At 46.1% G+C, this 22,778-nt stretch overlaps 1 protein-coding gene across 1 annotated transcript; it reads left to right on the top strand.

The window, feature by feature from the left end:
- Nucleotides 1–1,807: 1,807 nt before the first annotated feature.
- dcaf5 (ddb1 and cul4 associated factor 5) lies at nucleotides 1,808–15,215 on the top strand. The gene is made up of 9 exons (XM_035403361.1): nucleotides 1,808–2,287; nucleotides 3,896–4,039; nucleotides 4,220–4,256; nucleotides 4,398–4,537; nucleotides 5,155–5,284; nucleotides 5,939–6,152; nucleotides 11,050–11,116; nucleotides 11,286–11,413; nucleotides 13,348–15,215. The coding sequence occupies exons 1-9, from the start codon at nucleotides 2,080–2,082 to the stop codon at nucleotides 14,791–14,793; spliced, it is 2,514 nt and encodes an 837-aa protein (XP_035259252.1). The 5' UTR covers nucleotides 1,808–2,079; the 3' UTR covers nucleotides 14,794–15,215.
- The last annotated feature ends 7,563 nt before the right edge of the window (nucleotides 15,216–22,778 follow it).

The raw sequence follows: 22,778 nt of genomic DNA, 5'->3' as shown, positions 1-22,778 counted from the left end.
TACCGAAGATAAAAGCACTTTTTGTAACCGTTTGACTCTTAAGCCCTTTTAAACGTAATCAAATTTACCAATCCCTTAATTAAACCATGTTGTTTCTTTTTTTGGACACTTTGTACACAAGAACGGTACCTAAGATAAAGCACTTTTGTAACTATTTCACACTAAGCCCATTTAAAATGATCCAATTTAGTAATTACTTCATTAACCCACATTATTTATTTTTTGACACGTGAATTCCATGTCCCTTCCCCCCACCCCCAAATAGTTGAGATGATGTATATAGAGGGGCTGCCACGCTGCAGGAGTGGATGGCACAAAGAAAAATGTGTGGTGTCAGCACATCTTTATATATGTTGTAATGGTCATGTGTTTAACAGCCACTCCAAATGCACTCTGTCAGACAGCAAGTTCGTTTAAGTTATTTCAAGTTTCCTCCGTTTGCCTTCTATTTGGTGACTGCAGAAGGTCAGTAATATGAAAGGGTGAATAAAAACAACTTTGCCCTAAGTGGTTCAGGGACTGGGTAATTGACAGTTGCCTCGGACTTGAATCCCATTACCTGTGGCAGAAGTGAGTCCGTTATTTGCAAGATCCAGTAAAGAGAACTCGGGTGCATTTAGTCACATTGCGCGCACACAAAATATTTTCCTGCTGTCGCTACAAAACAAAAAAACACTTAGAGTGAAAGGCAAGAATGGTGGCCATCTTGCACCCGGTACTGTTGCCTGAATTGGATGAGGGACATCACAGGAAGTGCAAGTGGCTCCACACTCATTTTTCATGTTTGTAAGTGTCATTTTAGTATCGTCAGTATTGACCTCTGGTGTGGTGTTTAACCTGAATGAAGGAGGAACGGGCTGCCATTGTCCTCTATCCCTACCTTCTTAAAATGTTCAAACTATAAACCTGGGACAAGCTACTGAGGTTGAATTGAGAATCTGAATGTCATTAAGAAGAATGTGTGCTTTGTAATCTTGACGAAGAAGACCCCAAAGAACACATTTTATTTCTAAATTGGTTCCACTATGAGTATTTTTAAAGTAATTTGTGTAATTTTGTTCAAACAGATCTCTGTAACATGTTGTTCTGTTTTCCTGTGGGATTATGGGGTGTTGCTATTGGATGGTTTCCCTGAGGGAAAAATGTAATTTGCAAAATACTACCACTGTAATCCCTTAATTGGGAATAATAAACTAGACACACTAAACATGTGCTCTGATGTTTTATTAAGATATGAGGACATCATTGTGACCACAATAACACAAATAATATCACTCCAAGACCTGTAATAAAGAGGAACTTCAAAAGGTAAGTTGGGTGGCAGTGTAGCCTAATGGTTAGAGAACTGAGATTGCAATGACAAGGCTGTAGGTTTGAGTCCTATGCATGGTACTACCATTGTACACTTGAGCAAGGTATTTCATATGAATTGCTTGTGCTTGATTAAATATCATTCAGTATAAAAATTGAATTTAAAGATAAATTGAATGTCAGCTATGTAAATCGCTCTGGATAGGAGCCTGTGGTAATTCCCTAATGTATAAGAGTAAACTTTTGCATGCACGAGGTGAGAGGAAATATCTCGAGTAATAAGCAATATGTGAAACTGCCTGGTGAGGCATTCTCGTGCACAATTATTTTCACTTTAATGTTAGACATGCAATAAACGTGCATTGTCCTAGTAATAGTTTCTATCATTTTTTCCTCATGCTATGAACGTGACACTTTTGCATCTATCGGATCTTGTGCAATGTGTTATTTAGAGTACAGCGATCACAACGTGCACCACAAATCTACAGTGACTTCGTCTGGGTCAGCTGGGCTGATGATGTCGGCAACGGAGGAGGAGGCTCGCGCAGAGCAGGAAGCGACGCGTGTGGAGTGTGCAATGCAAACAAAATCTTCGTTGTATTGGGGGCTATTTTTTTCTTTACCACGATGTAGCCATTAACAAAACAGACACGAAGAAAACTTTAACGTCGTCTACAGTCGGACAAACTCCACGTATGATTGTGACACTGCGCATATTGTAAGCAAGGGGCAGTTAGCGAGCTGGCTACAACGAACAGCCAAAGAAATATGAAAGAGGTGAAGGGCTGCGGTATGCGTTCTTCCGTGGGGTTCCTATCCCGGAGAAAGATCACCGGGCACCCCCTAATGAAGGAGGAATTTCAGAGACTCAGACTGGCCGGGTGCACAAGTCTTTTTAAGAAAGATATGCTAGGGCATTTTGGATGCGTTAATGCCATAGAGTTTTCCAACAATGGAGGAGAATGGCTGGTGTCCGGTAGGTTGGCATGTCTTCCGTTTCCCCTCTTCGTGAAATATTGTTATTCACAGCTAGCTAATGTAGGGAATTGATTGGTGTTACAGCAATCGATATCATTTTCTGAGTATCCAAAATCTGATGGTACAGTTGTGTACGTGGTGAATCTAACCATGTGCATGGAATAATATCTTGCTAACTTGCCTTGTGACTATAACCATAATCATAATAATTGTATAGGCCGTGTAGCCGATAGCCTGCTGCCGATTTGACTCGCTAGCTGTCTGAAAAAGCAGGATGGCCAACTGGATTGCTAGCTGTAATTGATTAGGTAGCTAATGGTTGTCTTTGGAGATTATTTATCGCATGCACAATTGCATACATATTTAACATAGCTATACATGCTGTGAATGTGTTCTCCAAGGTAGCTATATTCTACTGGGCTATGCACACTTGTCTAGCTTTCAAACAAATCTCATACAACCCTACGCAGTTCAAATGCCGATCTGCTAACGTTAACTGTGTTGCTGGGCAAGGCACTATCCCCAGCTGTAAATTGTATCCAGCTAAACTCTCTGGTGTAGCAAGAAGCTAACGCTACCATGAACTCCAGCACAAAACTTTATTTGACTACCTTGATATTGTAAAGATGTTTGCTAAGTTGGCTAACACTACTTTGTTGAACTGCTAAATTTAATTTAGAGCAGCCAGACTACCCAAGTTAGTTATGAAAATAAGGACGTTGCTGGCCACCTAGTAAGCCTGCTCGGTAGTTATCTAACTTGACTAGCTAAACTCGGTTAGGCCAGGAGCAACTTTAATATCGATCTCGACGTTAGCTGTCAGTCAGAAACTAAACGTGAAGTAATTTGTAAAGTTCCTGCGTAGCTAGCAGTACCGTTAACGTTAGCTAGTTGACCTAACCAGCGAGCCTGACAGCACTGCTGCTGCGTATGTTGGAAAAGGTGGCGGCACTGATAGCTGTCCAAATGCTTAGGTACATGACGTTTATTGGCTTTGCTCTTGATGATTCCTTCCAACAAGGGACCCATTTTACTGACAGATGAGGTAACGGTACGGTTTGCGAGCTAAGGTGAAATAGGTAGTCGGTCAAAAATGAATTTTATAAAGGCTCGCACGTCCGTTGCTTTATGTAAAACAGCTCGACGTTAAATAATGCTGCCGTTGTTGTCCAGCTCCATATTAATGGCGAATACCCCCTCTGCATATTAAAAGGTAGCTAACGTTAGCTAGAGGCAGTGTGTTACCAACATTTCGTGTCATTTCGACATGTCGTTGTTAACAATGAACCAGGTGTTTTGTTTATCATTTTTTAACCAACAAACACTGTCAAGTGTAGGCACCACCCGATCAAGCTTGCTTTTGATAATAGAAAAGTGAGAATATGTGTTGTGGAAATTTGCAGCCATTCCTCCGTGCAGCATCTATCCCCTAAATTACTTGTTTGTTTACGGGGTGCAAATGCTACAGGGGCCAACAAAGAATAGTAGCATTAATCCACCCATGCTGTGAAATATCTATATATGGAACGTCATTAGGGGGTCGATCGGATTGTGGCTGTGTGCTGTGTTTGACCCGGAACTGTGTCTCTTCTACCTGGTGCGGCAGGAGGAGATGACCGACGGGTGTTACTCTGGCACATGGAGAAGGCGATCCATTCACGAGCCAAGCCTCTGAAACTAAAGGGAGAACATCTGTCCAACATCTTCTGCCTGGCCTTTGACAGTACCAACAAGCGTGTCTTCTCTGGGGGTATGTTTGTCGTTCCTTATCACTGGCATTAATCATCAGAGAAGGTAGAAGCAGTGGTGAAACATGACAGTGGTCTTTTGCTGTTGCTTGTTATTTTCTACTTGCTGCCTGCTTGACTGGTTCATGCATGGATTGCACTGGTGCTGTTTGTCTCTTGATACGTTTGTGTTTTCCTTGAAGGTAACGATGAACAGGTCATTCTTCATGACGTGGAGAGGTAAGCAATGAGCAATGACATCCGGAAAATGCTTTCATTTATTTTCTTGTAATTACTTTTTTTTAACTAATAATGATATCATACCGATAGCAACTACAAATGAAAATGTTATATATTATGCATTTCCTTCGGCTCACGTAGGGGAGAGACGCTGAACGTGTTCTTGCACGATGATGCAGTTTACGGCCTGTCCGTCAGCCCGGTCAACGATAACGTGTTCGCCAGCTCCTCTGACGATGGTCGTGTTCTCATCTGGGACACCCGTGAGCCCCCACACGGAGGTACGTGAGGCAGAAACACCCAAAATGCACCATCGCTGTCGAAATGAGTATTTCTGACTGAAGAGGCACTGTGAGCAAATTAAAGACTTTCGGGAAGGATTGTGCTCTACCTCCTTTGTAGACTGTGGAGTTACCGAGGGACGCACTGAACATGCAGAGTGAGGCTAAATATGGGTGCTAATTATGACTGTGCATAAGGTTGCAGAAGTCCTGCTGCATTTGATGCCAGTGTTTCAAAGTTAGATGTTCCTCTTCTTACCAAGTTTTGCAATTTTCTATGTAAATTATGCCAATCTTTAGCTGTTGTGGTCATCCCTGTCAAGGGTTTCAATCAAGAATATAGTAAATTGTAATGTTAGCAAAGCCGGTGAAGAACATTTGAGCCTAATTTTAGATCTGGTCTCCATTTCTGTTTGAGTGATTTTGTAACGCTCAAAGTTGGCTCTGCCTGCTGTGTTCTCAGTCCGGATCTGTCGTCGCGTTAGTAAACAGGGCGAGATGCCTCCTGCAGACACACAAACTGGAAAAACAGGGAGTGTTTTCTGAAGCTAAGTCAGTGGGTGCGCTGCCAACGACGCTACGTTTCTTATGTTTTCTGTGTTTCCTTTGTGTTCTAGAACCTTTTTGCCTGGCCAACTACCCGTCGGCGTTCCACAGCGTGATGTTCAACCCGGCCGAGCCTAGACTGCTCGCCACGGCCAACTCCAAGGAAGGCGTGGGGCTGTGGGACATCCGCAAGCCGCGCAGGTGCGCTGGATACAGAATGAATCCTTGGTTTTGCGTGCCTGTGCCACCCTTAAATGCAATCCACTGTGCCCAAAAAAACTTGAGCTCAAGTTGCGTGTGGGGCCTGTCCACCAGGGGGCGCTAAAGTATTACCAACAAAAATAGAATGCATTTGGACTAGTGGGGAGCTGCCATTTGCTTCTCAGTTTGCGCAATCATTTATCTCCCTCAGTCAGTGCGGTGTTTATTTAGTAGGCCATTTCATGCATACTGGAGAGTAGTGCAGTATTCGCATTACCGCTCAAGACTCAATTTCTCTGCTGTTATGCTTTTTTCAGTCAAGTCCAACACAGACGACAAAACTTGTTATTCAAAAAATAAAATTTGACATTGAGAACAGTGCAGCTCAGAAGATTTAGATCTGCAAAGTGGACTGTTGGATTTCCATTGTATGCTTTGTAAGGTTGTTATTAGGCAGGTGGTGACACTTTATTTTGGCTAAGAACATACTACTCTGGTATATTCTCTCCCCTCTGTCCCATTCTATTCCTGAGACTCTCCTGCCTTTGGCCTTCTTGTCCCTGTTTTACCTCCTGCTTTGTGAAACTCATCTATGCCCCTGGGTTCTCTTACCCCCCCCCCCATCCCCCTTTACCCGTGTGCCCCTTCCCACAGTTCCCTGCTGCGTTACGGGGGTAGCCTGTCGCTGCAGAGCGCCATGAGCGTGCGCTTCAACAGCACGGGCACCCAGCTGCTGGCGCTGCGGCGGCGGCTGCCCCCCGTCCTGTACGAGCTGCACTCCCGCCTGCCCATCTTCCAGTTCGACAACCAGGGCTACTTCAACTCCTGCACCATGAAGAGCTGTTGCTTCGCCGGGGACCGCGACCAGGTGAGGGGGGTAGGGGGGGACGCGGGGGGGGGGGGGGACATGGGGGGGGGGGGGGGGGGGGGACTTGGTCCTGGTCACCACCTTCCTTCAACAGCATTTCAGTTTGTGTGGTTTATTTTATCTTTTTTTTTTTTAAACACTTTTTTGATGAAGTAGATTTTCTCTTTTGGCTCTTTTCTCTTGTGTGTTCCTGAGTTGATTCAGTGGACAGTTTGGTATTAGCGTTTCACGTTTTTTGGGTTTTTTGGCTTTAGCTGTGACCGAACAGTGTCTGGACGGTGTATATTTCTTCCTCTGAAACTACTTTGTTTTTTCGCTGTGCTTCAGTAAAGCATGTGTATCTTGTCCAGTGACTGGCAGAACCCAGAAAGCTCATTTCTTAAGATTAAAGGAGAATTTTTAATCGTGTCTGATTCAGCCACTTAAGCCGTGACAGCCTGTTTACATCGCCCTTCGTCTCGCAGCCTTGTTTACGCCGGTTATTTCTCCTAATGCTTTTAGCACTTCGGGTTTGATTGAGCTGTTGGCACACTGTAATTGCAGATGTCTGTTATGTGCACGTCTCCTATTTAACACATTTATGGAACTCATTTCAGGCACTTCAGTGTGCTGCTAATGGAGCACTGCATGAAGTGGGGAAAATGGCAAAAAGAAAAAAGGAAATTGTTGCAGCTTGTCTGTGGTTCATATTTGGCATGGCCAATTGAATTCCTCTGTTGTTAAAAGTTTTGGAATCTATGCAACTGTACAGCACTGTGCTGTACATTTTAAAACATTCTCCTCCAGAGAAAATGAGCTGTCTGGTTACATTTCAGTGAAACGATGGGATTTAGGGAATGTGGCTCATGTTACTACTAAACAGTGCTTCAGGATGGCTGGACAGCCCCTCATAAGGAAAAAGGCGAGTTTTGAGAGGAAGATTTTAGTGTCCATAATTGACTGTGTATACAGTCACGAGGGTCAAAAACTAGTCAGTCCAGACCTTGTAATACAGGCAGCATCTTCTACAGCGTAGTCTATCCATTACTGCACCGGGGAGTTTAGTATCAAATTAAGTCCATGAAACATAACTGTCCCCTACTGGTCCAGTAGTACAACTTCCAACAAGAACAATGTTTTCCCAGGATGCTTTGCATGCACATACTAACCAAGCCCCGCCCACCCCATTTAGCTTCAGCCATTTGGCAGGAGAAAACCACAGAGCTTTATGGCTGCACTAGATCTCCCAGAGCTGACTCCGGGGAAACAGGCAGGCGACGGGACGAAAGTGATTTAGGTAAAAGGAGCGAAACATTGACCCCTCCGGCGCAGCGGAGCCCCGTGCTGGGCCGAAGCCTCCCCCTCGCTCGGCGTTCGTTCAGACGTTACATCACCGCGCAGCCACGTCCGCTAGCGTTAGCGCGGCGCTCGGGTGTCTCAGGAATGTGCGGACGTCCTCGCCACCCCCTTGGTCAGGCTTCCTGGAAACGCAGGAGTTTGACGGCTTCATGATGATTCTCCCGAAAGAGTGCAAACCCAGCAGCGTGAACGCTCAGAAGGAGGAGGAGGAGGGGAGGAGGGAAGGGAGAGGAGGAGCAGAAGGAGAAGGAGGAGAAAGAGGAGGAGGGGTAGAGAGGTTGAGAGGAGGTGAGTTGGGGTTAAGAGGAGGAGCAGAAAGAGGAGAAAGAGGAGGAGGGGGGTAGAGAGGTTGAGGGGAGGTGAGCTGGGGTTGAGAGGAGGAGCAGGAGGAGAAAGAGAAGGAGGGGGGTAGAGAGGTTGAGAGGAGGTGAGCTGGGTATAAAGTGAGGAACAGGAGGACAGGGCAGAATGGCGTTGGCATGGTTACGAAAAAGCCAGCAGGTCTGTGTGTTGGTGAGCTGTGTGGAGGCGCTGGTGATGTTCTGCCAGTCAGCACTGACACTGTAGGGGAAGGAGGAGGACACACTGGAGACCCTTTATTTGCTTGATTCAGCATAACCTCTTAATTAGTCCTCTGGGAACTGAGCTTCTGTTTAAATAAGCCTGCTATTTTATTTGAAAGATGATGTAATATTGAGAAACACTGCAGTCGTTCCTTTGCCCTTCTACATTTGGCTAACCCGCTGCATGTTACATTAGCTGTGGCCATTTACCTTCATGGTTTTTTTCTCTTTAGCAACTGCAGGGTTTCCCCACAATTTGAGTAGCCAACCAGGTGAGAAATGTAGCCATCTAGAAGTGTTGATGGCAGGGTGACAAATAGTTCCGATGTAATTTTTATTAAATTAATTGGCAAACCTTAAATATATCTAAAAGTAGCCAACCAAGCAAAGGTCTGTAGTCAGCCATTTAGCCAACAGCAGAAGTTTGGGGAGCTCCTTGCAAGCAACTGTCTGCAATGTTAACCTTCCATTATCCTTGTAACATGCAAAATGACAACATAACACTAGTAGCCTTTAAGGCTAAAAACGTGAACCTGCAATTACCAGAACCTCAGTCTGTGGCTCTGTGTAGCATCCATCATGAGTAAAATCCATGTAAATCAGGAGTAGCATGTCTCTAGTTAAAGCTGCACCTGGTCCAGCAGCTTTGAAGTTGTTCTGATTAAATGCTAATGCAATTTTCTATGACATTTTCTTTATTATTTCCTGTACATGCCTACTTCATTGTGACACTGTGGTTTTATGGTTATGAAAGTTACATGACACAGTGCATCTAGTTTGCAAACTCGGGCAGTGCTGTTTTGCGTGAAGTGTTGTCAGCTGGTTTGCAAATTAATGTTCAAATTTCCGTATTGGATTTTGACACCTCTTCCAAAAGTAAACCAAGCACTTGCCCTTTTTTTTGGCTTTACAGCAATAAAACGTACAATTGCGAATGGCCAGTTTTTGCTTGGTGGAAGTTAAATGGTGAATGGACTGCATTTATATAGCGCTTTTATCCAAAGCGCTTTACAATTGATGCCTCTCATTCACCCATTCACACACACACTCACACACCAACGGTGAAAGGCTGCCATGCAAGGTACCAATCAACTTGTTGGGAGCAGTTAGGGGTTAGGTGTCTTGCTCAGGGACACTTCGACACTCCCAGGGCAGGGGTTTGAACCGGCAACCCTCCGACTGCCAGACAAGCGCTCTTACCTCCTGAGCTATATCGCCCCTTTCTCAACATCCTTCCGTTTCCTCTTCCTGTTAGCCTTCGAGTTGGTTATCGGGATGACCGTTGTAAGTAGTGTCACATACTTGTTTGAAAGCAGAGTTGTCCCACTTTCCTTTCTGGAGCGGCAGACTGAGTTGTTGACTTCCTGACATTGCACGCATACCTGGCCAAAGTGCCCGTTCCAGCAGAAGCTCCAGGAAGGCGAGCCACCATCTTGTCGGTTTGAGGCAATCTAAACCGTTATAAGTTTAGGCTGCCTTTTCATAGCAGGACGTGCAGGTTTACTGTGCGCTTGGTAAGAAACCTGCGCTTTCTGCTGTAAGCAAGTGTACCACTTGTTGCCTAGCAACACAAAATTCATGCATTTTTTGCAGACTGGCAGAGATTGCTCGCTGTTCGTGCACGCTGCTTGGTTCTGAAGTCACAGATTTCTCCCCCCACCCCCCCGCCGCCCCCCCCCTAGCCACCACATATTTTAATGAACCTGCTTTTTGAGGCTGTGGGTGCCCACATTTTCTCCCCCGCCTCCGGGCGTGTCGGGGCACCCCGTGGCCCTGTCCTTAAATCCGGAGACGGGGTTGTGAGGTTTTCTACGCTGCACAGATGCTGTACGATCACATGACCGCAGTGCAGCATGTGGCCTTGCTGTGGGATCGGGCCAGAGAAACACTGCTGCTTTCTCCCCTCTCGTTTGATAAGCTCAGCGCTGCCGAGACGCAGTGCACGTGCCTGTGGCCTGCTGTAATGAGCTAGCTCTCTGTTTAACCGACTGCTGTCAGGCGCTCGTCACCCATGTGGGGGGGACATGTGGTGTTTTTTCGGTACTTCATTTTGCCCCTGATTGCTATTCTGAGGTTTATACATTTTGTTAAAAAGCAAGTCCCACCACTTCATACACAGTCTCCTGTTTTTAGATGGCCGTTTTGAACATTTTAATGTTGATTTGTAAACTATTTAAATTAATTCTCTCCCCATGCATGTCGATTTCAGGTGTGACAATATTCCGGGAACTGTTTGAAACTGTTTGAAGGTGTTTGAAGGTGTTTGGTTAAGGAAACATCATTGCATCATCCTTTCTTTTAACACGAAACCGTGCTGTGGATGCCAAAAACGCAGAGCGTGAATCATTCCTGCACGATGGACGCTTGGGTTTTTCCGTTTATTCCAGCTGTGTTGTTATTGGATTACCTCAGAGTCTCAGATGTAGATTAGGCCCGTAATTCACCATTAGAGAAAATTGATCTTTCGGTTGCTCCAGTGCTGTCTGTTGAGGTTTTTTTTTTTCCCACAGACTACCCCAACTCCATCGCAACAATGGCTCATTATTTCATTACTGGTACATTGCAGCACCTTGAATGCAAATATCAGTCGCTGTGACTAAGGCTGAAGGTCTTTTTGTTGCCTTTATTTATTTGTTTCATTCTTTAACAAAAATGTTTTTTCCTGCCTACGCACTATCATTACCATGCAAGCTGTGGGACTACAACTCCCAGTGATACCACTGATTCCTGGCAGGAAGTAAAAATAGCTGCCCCCTTTTTTCACAGCTGTTTGCAGCTGGTTCAGGGGTCTCTCTGGAAATGTGTGGCCTCTGGCTTCATTGTTACAGCTATGAAGGAGGTTGAGGAAATGTGGTGCAATGACTTAATGAATTCCCTTTTTTACAGAAAGTAAAATGAAACGGTATGCCTCTTTTTTCCTCCATTTGTTTCTCGACACTGTTGATTTGATTTGCGTCAGTTGGTGATGCGAATCTACTCCACTCTTTATTTTCCAGTACATCTTGTCGGGGTCCGATGACTTCAATCTGTACATGTGGAGGATTCCCAAGGATCCGGAAGCAGGTGGGGAAGTAGATGTACACGTGTGTGTGTGTGTGTGTGTGTGTGTGTATGTGTATGTGTGTGTAAGTATGTATGTAAGTGTATGTGTGTGTGTGTGTGTGTGTGTGTAAGTATGTGTGTGTGATTGTGTTTAATAATCTGAATCTCTGCTTTTTCTCTTTTGCTGCAGGGGGCCCTGGGCGAGTGGTGAATGGGGCTTTCATGGTGTTGAAGGGACACCGTTCCATCGTCAACCAGGTGCGGTTCAACCCCCACACCTACATGATCTGCTCTTCAGGCGTGGAGAAGGTCATCAAGGTCAGTAATATCCCATCACGCTCCATTGCATCACTTCCTGTTACAGTAGCTCCCTTCCTGCTGCTGTTGTAGTGTTGAGTGGGTGGACCTTTACTGCAGATGCACCTTCTTTTAACCAGTCAAGGGGAAGAAAGTAAAGGTGTGGAATTCACCTGTCTGCTTCTTCTGAAATAAGGAAAACTAATTAGAAATGGGGTGAACACTCAATTAGCGAGGGATTCCCGTCTTTTTTTTTTTTAAGCTTTAAACCATGAAAAGAAATCTTCAAACAGCACTCAGATCAGTCATGGCTGCTTGCAGTTGAGACAGAAGACTGCAGTCTGTAAGATAAGGGGGTCTGGTACAGCTTGTCCTGATGTTCTCTAGTGGGTTTGGAGAATACAGCACTAGTGTTTTTTGGGAAGTCCCTGTCCCTGTCCCTGGGAGTTTGGATGTCTAAACTTGTCTTTGGAGAGTCTCAGATTTTGGGGTTCTAACCGTCTGTTGCCAGTTCTGATGATTTGAATCGGGTGGCATCAGCAAGAACTCATCTAGAAAGGTAGCTTGATCTTGAAATCAGCAAACCTGATGTAAAATCTAAGTTTAGTTGCCTCTATTTAACGCACACGTGATTATTTTTAGACGTACTGAACGTTATTTTATGACCATTTGGCTGCACTTTGCACCCCGCCCCCCCCTCCCGTTTTATTAGGTTACATTCACGGCGTTTCCACAAACTGACCTACAGCAGCTCTGTAATGCAACACAGTCAACTGCAGGTGGCGCCATACAAAGCAATGTTGCAAATTGCAAGCAGGCTGGAATTCCCTTAACCGGTAGCATTATCGAGGAGCGGTTTGATTTTTCACATTTTATATGCTTGCCTTGCAGGCATTTCTTCACATTATTAAACGGAAAGAATTCTTGTGAATTTTATGGCGGTGTCTGCGGTCTGAATTCTCTTGTTTAATTATTCGAGAAGAACGCCGTGCTGTTACCCCGAGACCTCGCTGTGAACTGTGCTTAAACACCCATGTAAATGTATGTAAATGTACAGCACGTCAGACACGCCTGTCCGGCTCACTGGAGTGCTAATGCGGGCTGTGGTTGCAAAAGCGCAAATTACCCCCAAATAAAACGGAGCAATACCTGTCATAGCCTGAAGCTAAAGCTGCATTCCAGGCAAAATAACAGGTCTGTTCACAGAAAATTATCCAAAGGGGGGGGGGGGATTCTCCCCCGCTGTCCTTTCTTACCCCTAACTGCTGTCCTTAAGAATCCGTGCGCTGAATTTCTTTGGCGTTCTTTAATGTTGCTTATTTTAATTAATGGTTATGAAAAACTGAAATTAGTGGGTCGTCCCCCCCCCATCCCCCATCCCCCCCCCCCCCCTTGTTCTGGCAAGCACCAGCATGTCATTAAAAATTCAAAAACTCATGAAATTTTTTATTGGTGCAAGACTAGACTTAGACAGCAGGTTTCACTTGTAAAAAAACTGAAAAGGCTTTCTCCCAGTTCATATTCTTCTCATAAATCACACAGACTGCGTGGCTGAGCGGTGAAATGTATATTTGAGGGGTTTTTGCGATGAAAGGTAGCGAAGCTTGTGGGGGCGCGCGGGGGGGGGGGGGGGGTGTATTCTACACTTTAGGGGTGCATTTGCAGGAAACAGGGCTGACTTGTATCCCCCCCCCCCCCCCCCCCCTCGATATTTCACTGGGTAGAGATCAGATAAGAGATCCTGGCTTTCCCATTGTGTCAGCACCTGTGTATGAAAACTGACACCCAGAGCCAGGTGCTCTATGACAAGAAGGATATTAATTACCGGGGGGCAGATGAGACAGTTTTGTGACTCTTTTAAACCTGACCCTACATTTCTTTCTCTCCCTCCCCATCCCCCCATCCCTCCCATCCCTCCCATCCCTCCCTCCTCCCCTCCCTGTTTGCGTGTGAAGGTGTGGAGCCCGTACCAGCAGCCGGAGAGCTTGGGGGACCTGGAGGGGCGTGTGGAGGACAAGTCGCGCAGCCTGTACACGCACGAGGAGTACATCAGCCTGGTGCTGAACAGCGGCAGCGGCCTGTCGCACGACTACGTCAGCCAGTCCATCCAGGAGGACCCGCGCATGATGGCCTTCTTCGACTCGCTGGTGCGCCGGGAGATCGAGGGCTGGAGCTCCGACTCGGACAGCGACCTGAGCGAGGGCGCCATCCTGCAGCTGCACGCCCGCGGCCGCCGCGCGCTGAGGGCGGGGGCGGGGGCGGGGCGGGGGGGCGTGGCCTCCCACGCCCCCGCCCCCACAGCCGCCGCAGCCGTGGCCGCCGCCGCAGCCGAGCGCCGCCACAGCGACTCGGACCACTCCTCCTCTTCCTCGCTGGCGGGTCCGGACGGGGCGGCGGCCCTGCTGGACGAGGGGGAGGGGCTCCCGCGCCGGGGGGGCATGGTGGGCCAGTCCTACCAGTCGGTGCGGCTGCTGGACCTGGCCAACGACTCGTCGGACTCCAGCGGCTTCTGGCCCGACCCCGTGCTCCGCCCCCGCTCCCCCAGCCCCCGGGGCAACTCCAGCCTGTCCAGCCGCAGCACCTCCCCCGCCCGCTCCAGCTCCTCCACCTCCTCCAGCTCCAGCTCCAGCAGCGACGGGGAGGACGAGGAGCGGCGCCGGGCCGACACCCGCCGCCGCAACGCCGCCCGCAGGCGCCGCATGCGCTTCCCCTACCAGCCGGGGGACCGGCCCGAGTCCGCCCAGGCCCTCTACCCCGGCGTGGACTCCTGCAGCTACCCCAAGATCGCCGTCGAGGACCCCTCCTCCTCGTCTTCCTCCTCCTCCTCCTCCTCCTCGGTGGACGAGGCGGCGCCGGTTTCGGGCGACGCTCGAAAGCGGAGAAGCCCCCAGAAAGACCGGGACGGACGGCCGGGCCCCGAGACCCCCCCCGGATCCAGCTCCGCCCCCTCCCCCGAGCGCCCGGAGGGGGAGGCGGGCGGGGCAGCGCCGGAGAGACTTTCGGGCGGATCCCCGCCTCTTTCGCAGGACAGGCTGGGTGAGAGGACCAAGCCGAGGGGCGGGGCCCGGGACGGTCGCGGGATGGGGGCCGCGGAAGGTGCCCCCGAAAGTCCAGGTTCGGCGCCGAGCCACGGCTCGCAGCCCGCCGACGGGAGCAGGGGCATTCTGGGACAGCCGAGCCCCGAGCTGAACGGACAGCACCGCGAGGACCCCCACACCTCCGCGCCCCCCGAGCCAGACGCCGGGGGCCGTAGCAAACCCCAAACGCAGGAGCCCGCGGGGGAGACCCAGCCCCCCCGGAGATGCCAAACCACCGGCGCCGCCGCACTCAAACGGACTCGGCTCGGCTCGGGCGGGGCCGGCTCGGACAGCCCCCCCTCAGAGAAGAAGCTCAAGACATGATGACACCTCATCCCAAGAGCGCTGTTTCTTTAGCAACAACAACAACAACAAAAAAGACGATGAGCCAGACATCTTAGATTGGTTCTTTGGGTTTTTACAATCCATATGTCTGTTTTTCTTTCTTTTTTTCTTTTCTTTTTTTTCCCCCCTTCTTTTAAAAGAGGGTGCTGCGGAGGCCGCCTGTGACACTTGGATCAGACTAAGCACTGCTGGGGGAAACCTGCAGGATAAAGAATAATGATTGGATGATGGAACGTCACTTCCTGTCACTCAACACTCAGAAAGCAAAGCAGATTTGCTGGCCACCGGTACATCTGTGAAGCTTCCTGCCTGAACTGTGTCATAACTCCTGGAGACCTGTTTTCACAGCTGACAGTAAAATCAATAATATTATTAATAAATGCAGACGGTAATCATACTTAGTGCATTTTTTTTTTTGCAAACTGTTCAGTTTTAAAATTCATTTTTAAATTCCACGTTTTTGGGCTTGCTTTCTCTGTTTTGACGATATGAAAATTGTAGACACGCACATGCAACAGAAAAAAAGATTTGCGTAAAAGATGAAGAGCCCTTCTTACGTGGACTGGATTCAGTGTTTTGTTCTGGGTTTTTTTATTTTATTTTGAAAAACGTTATTTAAGCTGTTTCTTGCTGAAAGAGAAGAGTAGGCCAGGGATCCCTGCATTCATGTTTTTGCAGGAAGGTTATGGGTGTGTTTCTGTGCTCGGCCCGGTATTAATTTGAACAGTCTCATCGTGTTGCATCTGTTCTTGAGTTGTGCATCTTAGTTGTTACTTCAGTGTTCGGACAGTTAATGCTTCATCTTACCTGAGCCCTACAAAGGTTTGCATTTCAAAAGAAAGAAAAATCTCTGTTCCAACCGTTCTTGCGATACTGTTTTGGGACTGTTTGTTATAAACAGACATTAAAAAGTTCCTGAAAATAGGAAGAAAAAAAAAAAACGATTTGTTTTGATTTATCCCCACCATTGGCGTAAGACACGGTCATGTCACGGCTCTCTGAAGGGCTAATGCTGTTTTAATGGAGTCTGCGGGTGATTGTGAAGGGGAAAGATCCGGTCCGTTTCAGGGGGGACACGTCGATGTCGGTCTGCCCTTTTTGCAGTGTGGAACGGCACGCGTGTGATAATATTGAGCTACAGCTGGGAGTTTTTTTTTTTTTTTTCTGCCTGGAGCGCTGCTGGTTCGTTGTGTCATTTGTTCCACTTCGCGCCTGATCGGGGTAATTTCACCTGAATCTGACGGAAAGCCACAGACAGCGCTTACTCAAACTGAGTCACGGCCTCTCTGGCCAGACGGGTCGGTCGGAGGCAGAAGTGACTCAGCCTGCCGCTGCTGTTCCTGCTCGCATGCGGGACCTCTCGACACCTCCTGGGTCAGGCGGTCACTCTCTGCCCCCAGAGGGATTTGAGGCATACAGGTGGGTCTTCCAGGGAAGAATGACACACACATACATACACACACACACACACACACACACTTTAAATGTGTGTTTTTTTTGTGTGTGTGTGTGTGTGTGGCCATTTCTGCTTGTTGGAAGAAAAAAAAAAAGTTTCTCCTACAAGCGGAAATCGCAGGCTTCTCTCTCCCACTTCTCCTGGTTTTTTTGATAAGAGGAACTGCGGAAAGTCAGTCAGGTATGTGAACTAAAACTAACGCGGGGAAATTGCTCTGCGCTGCTTCAAATTGCATAAAAGTCCCTTTTGCCTCGTTGTGTGTTCTATTTTGAGAAAGCTGACGCAAGGTAATTGATTAGGTTTTCGTTTTGTCTGAAACGGTCTCCTTTGAGGCTCCTTGATTCGGAGTTGGAACTCCTGAGGACGGCTGCATTCCTCCTGAATACCGAAAAGCAAACAATCCTCTTTCTCGTCAGACGTCACCCCCGCGCCCATAAAAGGCAGTTGCCCCCCAACGCGATTAATCACAACCCAGAGACCCAAAAATGGGTAAATTTCTGAAGTTGACGTGGCCACACCCTGCAGTATATACAGCTGGTCTGATATCAGACTTGTGATTGATGGGTGGGGTGATGATGTCGTTACTGCTTCCATGACTAACTGATGCCGTCTACCAATAGGTTCTGGGCCAAATGTCAAGAGGAAATGACATTTTGGCTTCATCATGTCTAGCTGACCTCGGTCGCTTAGCATAGGTTAGGTCAGAGTAATGTACACTGTGTCAACTGGACTTAATGTGTTCAGGGCTATGAATAACTGTACAAAATGAGTATTGTACCTTATCGGACCTGTGTTTTGTAGTAGTTATAATAACCTTTGGTATGCACTTATTCTACGTCGCTTTGAATAAAAGCGTCTGCCGAATTAATGTAATGTAATGGTCGCTTGCAGAGAAAACGCAAACTCGTGCGTGATTCCGTGTGAAGCGCAGGTTACAAAGGCCAAACGTCCTTTAAGTTTCGTTAAGTCATGCAAGGAAAGTGGATGGACCAGTACATCCGTTCTGTCCCTAGTACACTTTGCCCCTCTATCTCTTCCAGGCAGCGTTAACCAGAGTGTGAACGGGCAGTGCTGCGGTTGCTTATCTACAGGAAATGAACACTCTCGTTTGAACGCCTCTCTTCCCCCCGCTCCTGCTCTGAGGGAATTTTTACGCTGCCTCGTTTTAGTCTGTACTTGTTATTTTGGTGTCTGAGACATCGTAGCCAACGCATTCCCGAGATTAACTTTGTTAATAATTTCCTTAGCCCGTGTAATTGACAGTTACGGCGGCAGCTGCGTACGTGTCACTTTAAAAATAGGCGCACTCATAAAAAATGCTTTCGGAGGGACAAAATTAATAACTTGGAGTTAAACGTTCCCATTAATCTTCCCGTTATCCCATACGAGGAATAAATCCAAAATGGGAGCACAACAGCATTAAAATATGCTATAATGTAGAAAGAATGTGCTGAAGGAGTTCCAGCATCTTATCTAAAACTAATAACTTCGTGATCTTGGCCCTGATTTTCACCAGAGCTTCTTGCCTCGCATTCAGACAACCGCAGTGACTGTCCTGTGGAGTCATAGAGATGCGTTGATAACAAAGGATTGTGGGTAATAAGGCCAGACATTATTATTGCATCACTCAACAAGTTAATTTTGCCATCTGTAATGTCTGTTATTTCCTTTTTTTTTATTGGGCAGATGCCATTAACCAGAGTGACTTACAATACCATGTAAAAAAAAAAAAAGGGGGGGGGGGGGAAAGTAATGTTAGTTCCAGATGCCACACTTGTGAATAGCATCTAGTGAGAAGCGAGTGGGGGTTGATTTCTGGCTTTCCAAAACAGGCAGAAAACATGGGAAAAAGATCAGTGTTCTGCGCCGTACATGTGTGTCAGAACACAAATGCACCCTTGGATGATGAAACATTACCTCCTCTATATCAGTTCATTTTCTATTACATAAATCCTCTTATGGGGCAGGTAAGATTTTTAACTGAAAACTCTACCCACAGTGCAAATGGAAATTTAGCCCAAAACATTTTAACACTGCTGCTTACCTGTGGGCTCAGTGGGAAAGACTACAAGCACTATATAGTTTGTTTGTTTTGTAATCATGTGACCTAACAAGATGTAATGTCTTATCACGGCTGCAAATTGTTCCCTCTGGCACATTTGTGCCAGAAACTGGGACTGTCTTTTCTTTATTTAGTCAAGTGTGTCTCGATCCCTGCTGGCAGATTATTAATTAGTAGTTATGATTACTTTTATGTGTGTGTTTGGCATCTGGTTCGTGTAGTTCCTTCTGCGAGTTCCACTTTATCTTCTCCTGGCTCGGTGTCATTGATTGACAGGTATGCCATTACATTACATTACATTACAGGCATTTAGCAGACGCTCTTATCCAGAGCGACTTACACAACTTTTGTACATAGCACTTTACATTGTATCCATTTATACAGCTGGATATATACTGAAGCAATGCAGGTTAAGTACCTTGCTCAAGGGTACAACGGCAGTGTCCTTACCCGGGAATCGAACCTGCGACCTTTCGGTTACAAGCGCAGTTCCTTACCCACTGTGCCACACTCCGTCCCATCTAGACTACAGTACTGTATTTTCATACGTGTTGCGCACATACCTTGTACATGCTGCCATTTCCGGGAGTGGCCTATTGATTACTCCCTTCCTTGGATTAAAGTGTGACACATTCTGAGATTAATCACTGCCAGGTCAGTGCACATTACCAATGCATTTAGAGGTAATCTTTAATCTCTTTCTCAACATCTTAAAAGTTTTCCCGATGTCTGATGAAAATATAAATAGGTGCCAAATTGTGTGGGGAGGTTTTAGCTGAGCCAAAGTTAAAATATGCACATGTATTCACTAAACCCCCTAACCTGCTCAATGCAGTTCCTCAGCAATCGATCTAATTTAAACTCCAGAATGAAAATGAATTCAGTTTTTTAAAAAGGGAACTTTGCAGGTTACAGAAGTCTCTAATGGGAATTGAAAGAGGATCAATGACTGTTTCATACAGATGTGCATAAAGGATTTACACATAGCCTCTTCTGTTTTCTCTTTGGTACATTTTCACAAACTCGCTATTTTGTTCCTGTGACTGTATTGCTTAAATTGTATATATACAATAGTTATATTGTAACTTCCTGCAGTCGGCTGTTTACTCAACTGTTTATCGTCTGTGTTTTATTCCGCAGGACATTTTCATTTTTGTACGTAAAAAGTGGATATGATGTATGTGTGGCCCTGCAGGTGCAAGTTTGTTGTTTGACTGTGATACAGAGACAGGCCCCTGGCAAGCACTGGTGTCTCCAAGTTAAACAAACTCATTTCCAAAAGGCTCCGCAAAGCGAAAAACACATTTACTGCACCACTAACTTTCTTTGCATGCGCAGATTTTTGTTTCAGGTTTTTTTGTTGATTTCACTTTTACAGACTAGATTTGAGAGAAGTGTTACTGCAACATTTGAGACGGGTGATGGGCCTCAAAGCATATTTCCCATCATAAGGTTCTTGCCACTTCTGCTTCAGGCTCCAGGCTCACTGAAGTGAAAAAGTAAGCAAATAAAATTTTAGAACTGCATGGACAGCAGCTCAGTGATAGAACTGGCTCTACTCACACAAGACACTGTCCCCACTAGTCCAGCTTATAACCCTGTGGTACATGTGATGTAATCCAATGTACTGTGAGCCTGGCCAGGCTGACACCATGGTGTGAGTCTGCCCCATTTCCAGAGCTATAGCTTGCTGATACCCCCGGTGAGTGGTTGCTTCTACTCACAAATCATGAGCTTATTCAGGTGGGACAGGTTTGGGGAAGCGATTCAAACCAGCTCAACCACTGACCTGTAGTCCCACAGGGCTGTGGCGGCTGTCAGCACTTAAACAATCTGTTTACGTCACTGACTGGCTGCAGCAGGGGTGTCTGGTCTTATCCGAAAAGGGCCAGTGTGGGTGCAGGTTTTCGTTGTGGCCCAGCACTACGACACCCGATTCAAGTAATTAAGAAAATCATGGTCTTCTATTAAGACCCTGATACATAGAATTAGGTGTCTTGGTGCTGGACGAAAGCAAAGAATTTGCACCCACACTGGCTGTTTTTGGATAAAATTGGACACCCCTGGGCTACAGTGCCTGCATACCTTGTTTCCGAGGCCTTTATTGACCTGCTGATTGAAAGGAAACTACAAAAACCTACAAGCACCAGAGCACCAGGTGATGATGGGACTTTACTCTTTGCAAATGAGAACCCTCTCCTCACACCACACGGTCTCCTCACCTCAACAGCCTTTTCACGAACGTATATTGTGTGTACAGTAACACATCTGCACTTTAAAGGCTGTTTAAATCGAGTATCAAGATCAAGTCATGCTGGTCCTGGCTCAACTGCATTTCCAGCTGGGGAAATAATGTACAGTATCGTGACTGAATTGATTTATTGATGGTGAATTCTGGAATTTTGTCACAGGAAATCAAAATGGCCGGCTGCAAGTATTACTACACAAAGCCTGTTGGCAGCAAATTTGTTGTGGAGAATCAACTCACCAGGAGTACATAGTACTCTGCTTAGAGTACATTTTTCAATGTGGAGTTGAATTGGCACTGAACATTTTAATGTGTTGCCATAAACCTTACTGGGAAGTGTATATTTGTAATGGTCCTTGTCTTTTGAACCTCTGTTGGGACTCACAGTTACTCTTGCATAAGGACACTTGTCCTGATGCCACAGTTATTTCTTTCCTCCAGGTAATGAATTACAGTATTTTTGTTATTGACTGTATTCCTAATTATTACCTTTGGGGTCTGGACTTGCTTACGCACAGTTTTGAAACTTGCAGTTTAAAGTATTTTACTTATTATCCTACATATGTACGATTATAAATCACATTGAAGACAAATCGTACTTATTACCCTAAATCAGTGGTCTCCAACCCTGGTCCTGGAGAGCTACAGGGTCTGCTGGTTTTTGTTTTCACCTTAAAATCAGCACCCAATAGAGGCCCAAGATACCAGGTGAGTTGAGTTAACTGTGTAATCAACTGCTCTAACTGATTCATGAAGTGCAGAGTCACTATGAAAACCAGCAGACCCTGTAGCTTTCCAGGACCAGGGTTGGAGACCACTGCCCTAAATACCTGGATCAACATTTGTGCTAAATTCTAATCCTTTAAAACTATAAACTTGCCTTATTTTTCAACAGACTATCCAGTGATATGATAAATGCAATAATATGTGGCATAGGGTTTAATTTAGGCTTACTGCTCCTGAGAGAAAATAAACGAATGCTAACTGTGTTTTAATGAAAATGTCTTCAAAAACTTTAATTGTTACACTTAGTGAAGAACAGATATTCTTTTGAGAACTGTCTGACAACTTTTCATTCACATTCAAATTTGTCCCTCAGTGCAGTCGCCTTGCAAAAAAAGGAAAAGAAATCCAGCGTCTTTACACAAGGATCCCTCAGTGAGCTGGCAGCTTCTGCACATAATCTGTGACATCACTTTCCCAAACGCTCACCCCTTTGGAAGTTTGTCCATATAAGGAAGAGAGCTCTAGTTTCACCTTTCAGCTGGTCTGTCGGGGCAGGGGCTGCCTCGCGTGTCCCTCCTCCAGCGAGCCCCAGACTCACCACCGATCTTCACAGATCTTTGGGCTTTACCTTACAAGGCAGAGAGACCTGGCCCACTGCACGCGCTGTTTACGTGACAGCGCGTCTTCCAACGGCCCGTCGCCTCTGCTTGTATAGCTTACATCAGCCCACTTCGGAATGTAAATTCAGTGACGAGAGAGAGAGGCAAGTAGACCGAAAGCATTCGAGTAATTTCTAACGTTTGCGATGAATGGAGCCGCATAGTTTAGCTTTGGGTGGGGGGAAATACCGACCGGATGTAGCTTATATATCAGGGTTTAAGTAAAAACAGAAAAACTGAAAAGTACTTACTGGATGACACACCCTCCTAATACTAAGTGATCATATACCGATATGCCATAATTTTCAGACAAATAGCTACTCTAACAGAATCCATTCTGTTATGAACCTGCCTGCACAGTTACAAAAATGCACACAGGGAATACATTGCGCACGACACGAAATAATAAAATAAAAACCTGCACATGAACAGGGATCTGCGACTGGAGTCTCTGCAGTGATAACCAATGATACACGAAGAGGGGAATAAAACTATTTCAGATACAAGCGTTGCTAGGATACCAGTCTGGAGCTATAAAGATAAAATAATATACGAGCAAAAATAGATTTGTTTAAGCAGACAGGAGCAAATACATAGGTGTTGTTGAATTCAAGTTTACAAATTAAAGTAATTAGCTTTTAAAAATTTGCAATATGATGAATGTGACAACCCTTTTCAAAGATGATTTTGTAAGTAGCCTACAGCCGCATAATAAATAGCTAGTGATCGATTACTTGCAGGTGAAATATGTAAATATAATGTTACAATACATTTCGTAAATGCTGGATTCTTGCGACCCCATACAACGATAAA

This window comes from Anguilla anguilla, chromosome 1 (genome assembly GCF_013347855.1).
Source record: "Anguilla anguilla isolate fAngAng1 chromosome 1, fAngAng1.pri, whole genome shotgun sequence".
In the NCBI taxonomy this organism is placed as follows: domain Eukaryota; kingdom Metazoa; phylum Chordata; class Actinopteri; order Anguilliformes; family Anguillidae; genus Anguilla; species Anguilla anguilla.
The sequence above is the reverse complement of the archived record's forward strand: the minus strand, read 5'-3'. Positions and strand labels throughout refer to the sequence as shown.

Coding starts and splice junctions, on each gene's coding strand:
- dcaf5 (XM_035403361.1), top strand. CDS start 2,080: ATGAAAGAGGTGAAGGGCTGCGGTATGCGTTCTTCCGTGGGGTTCCTA. Junction 4,538..5,154: donor CCGTGAGCCCCCACACGGAG/GTACGTGAGGCA, acceptor TTTGTGTTCTAG/AACCTTTTTGCCTGGCCAAC. Junction 11,117..11,285: donor TCCCAAGGATCCGGAAGCAG/GTGGGGAAGTAG, acceptor CTTTTGCTGCAG/GGGGCCCTGGGCGAGTGGTG.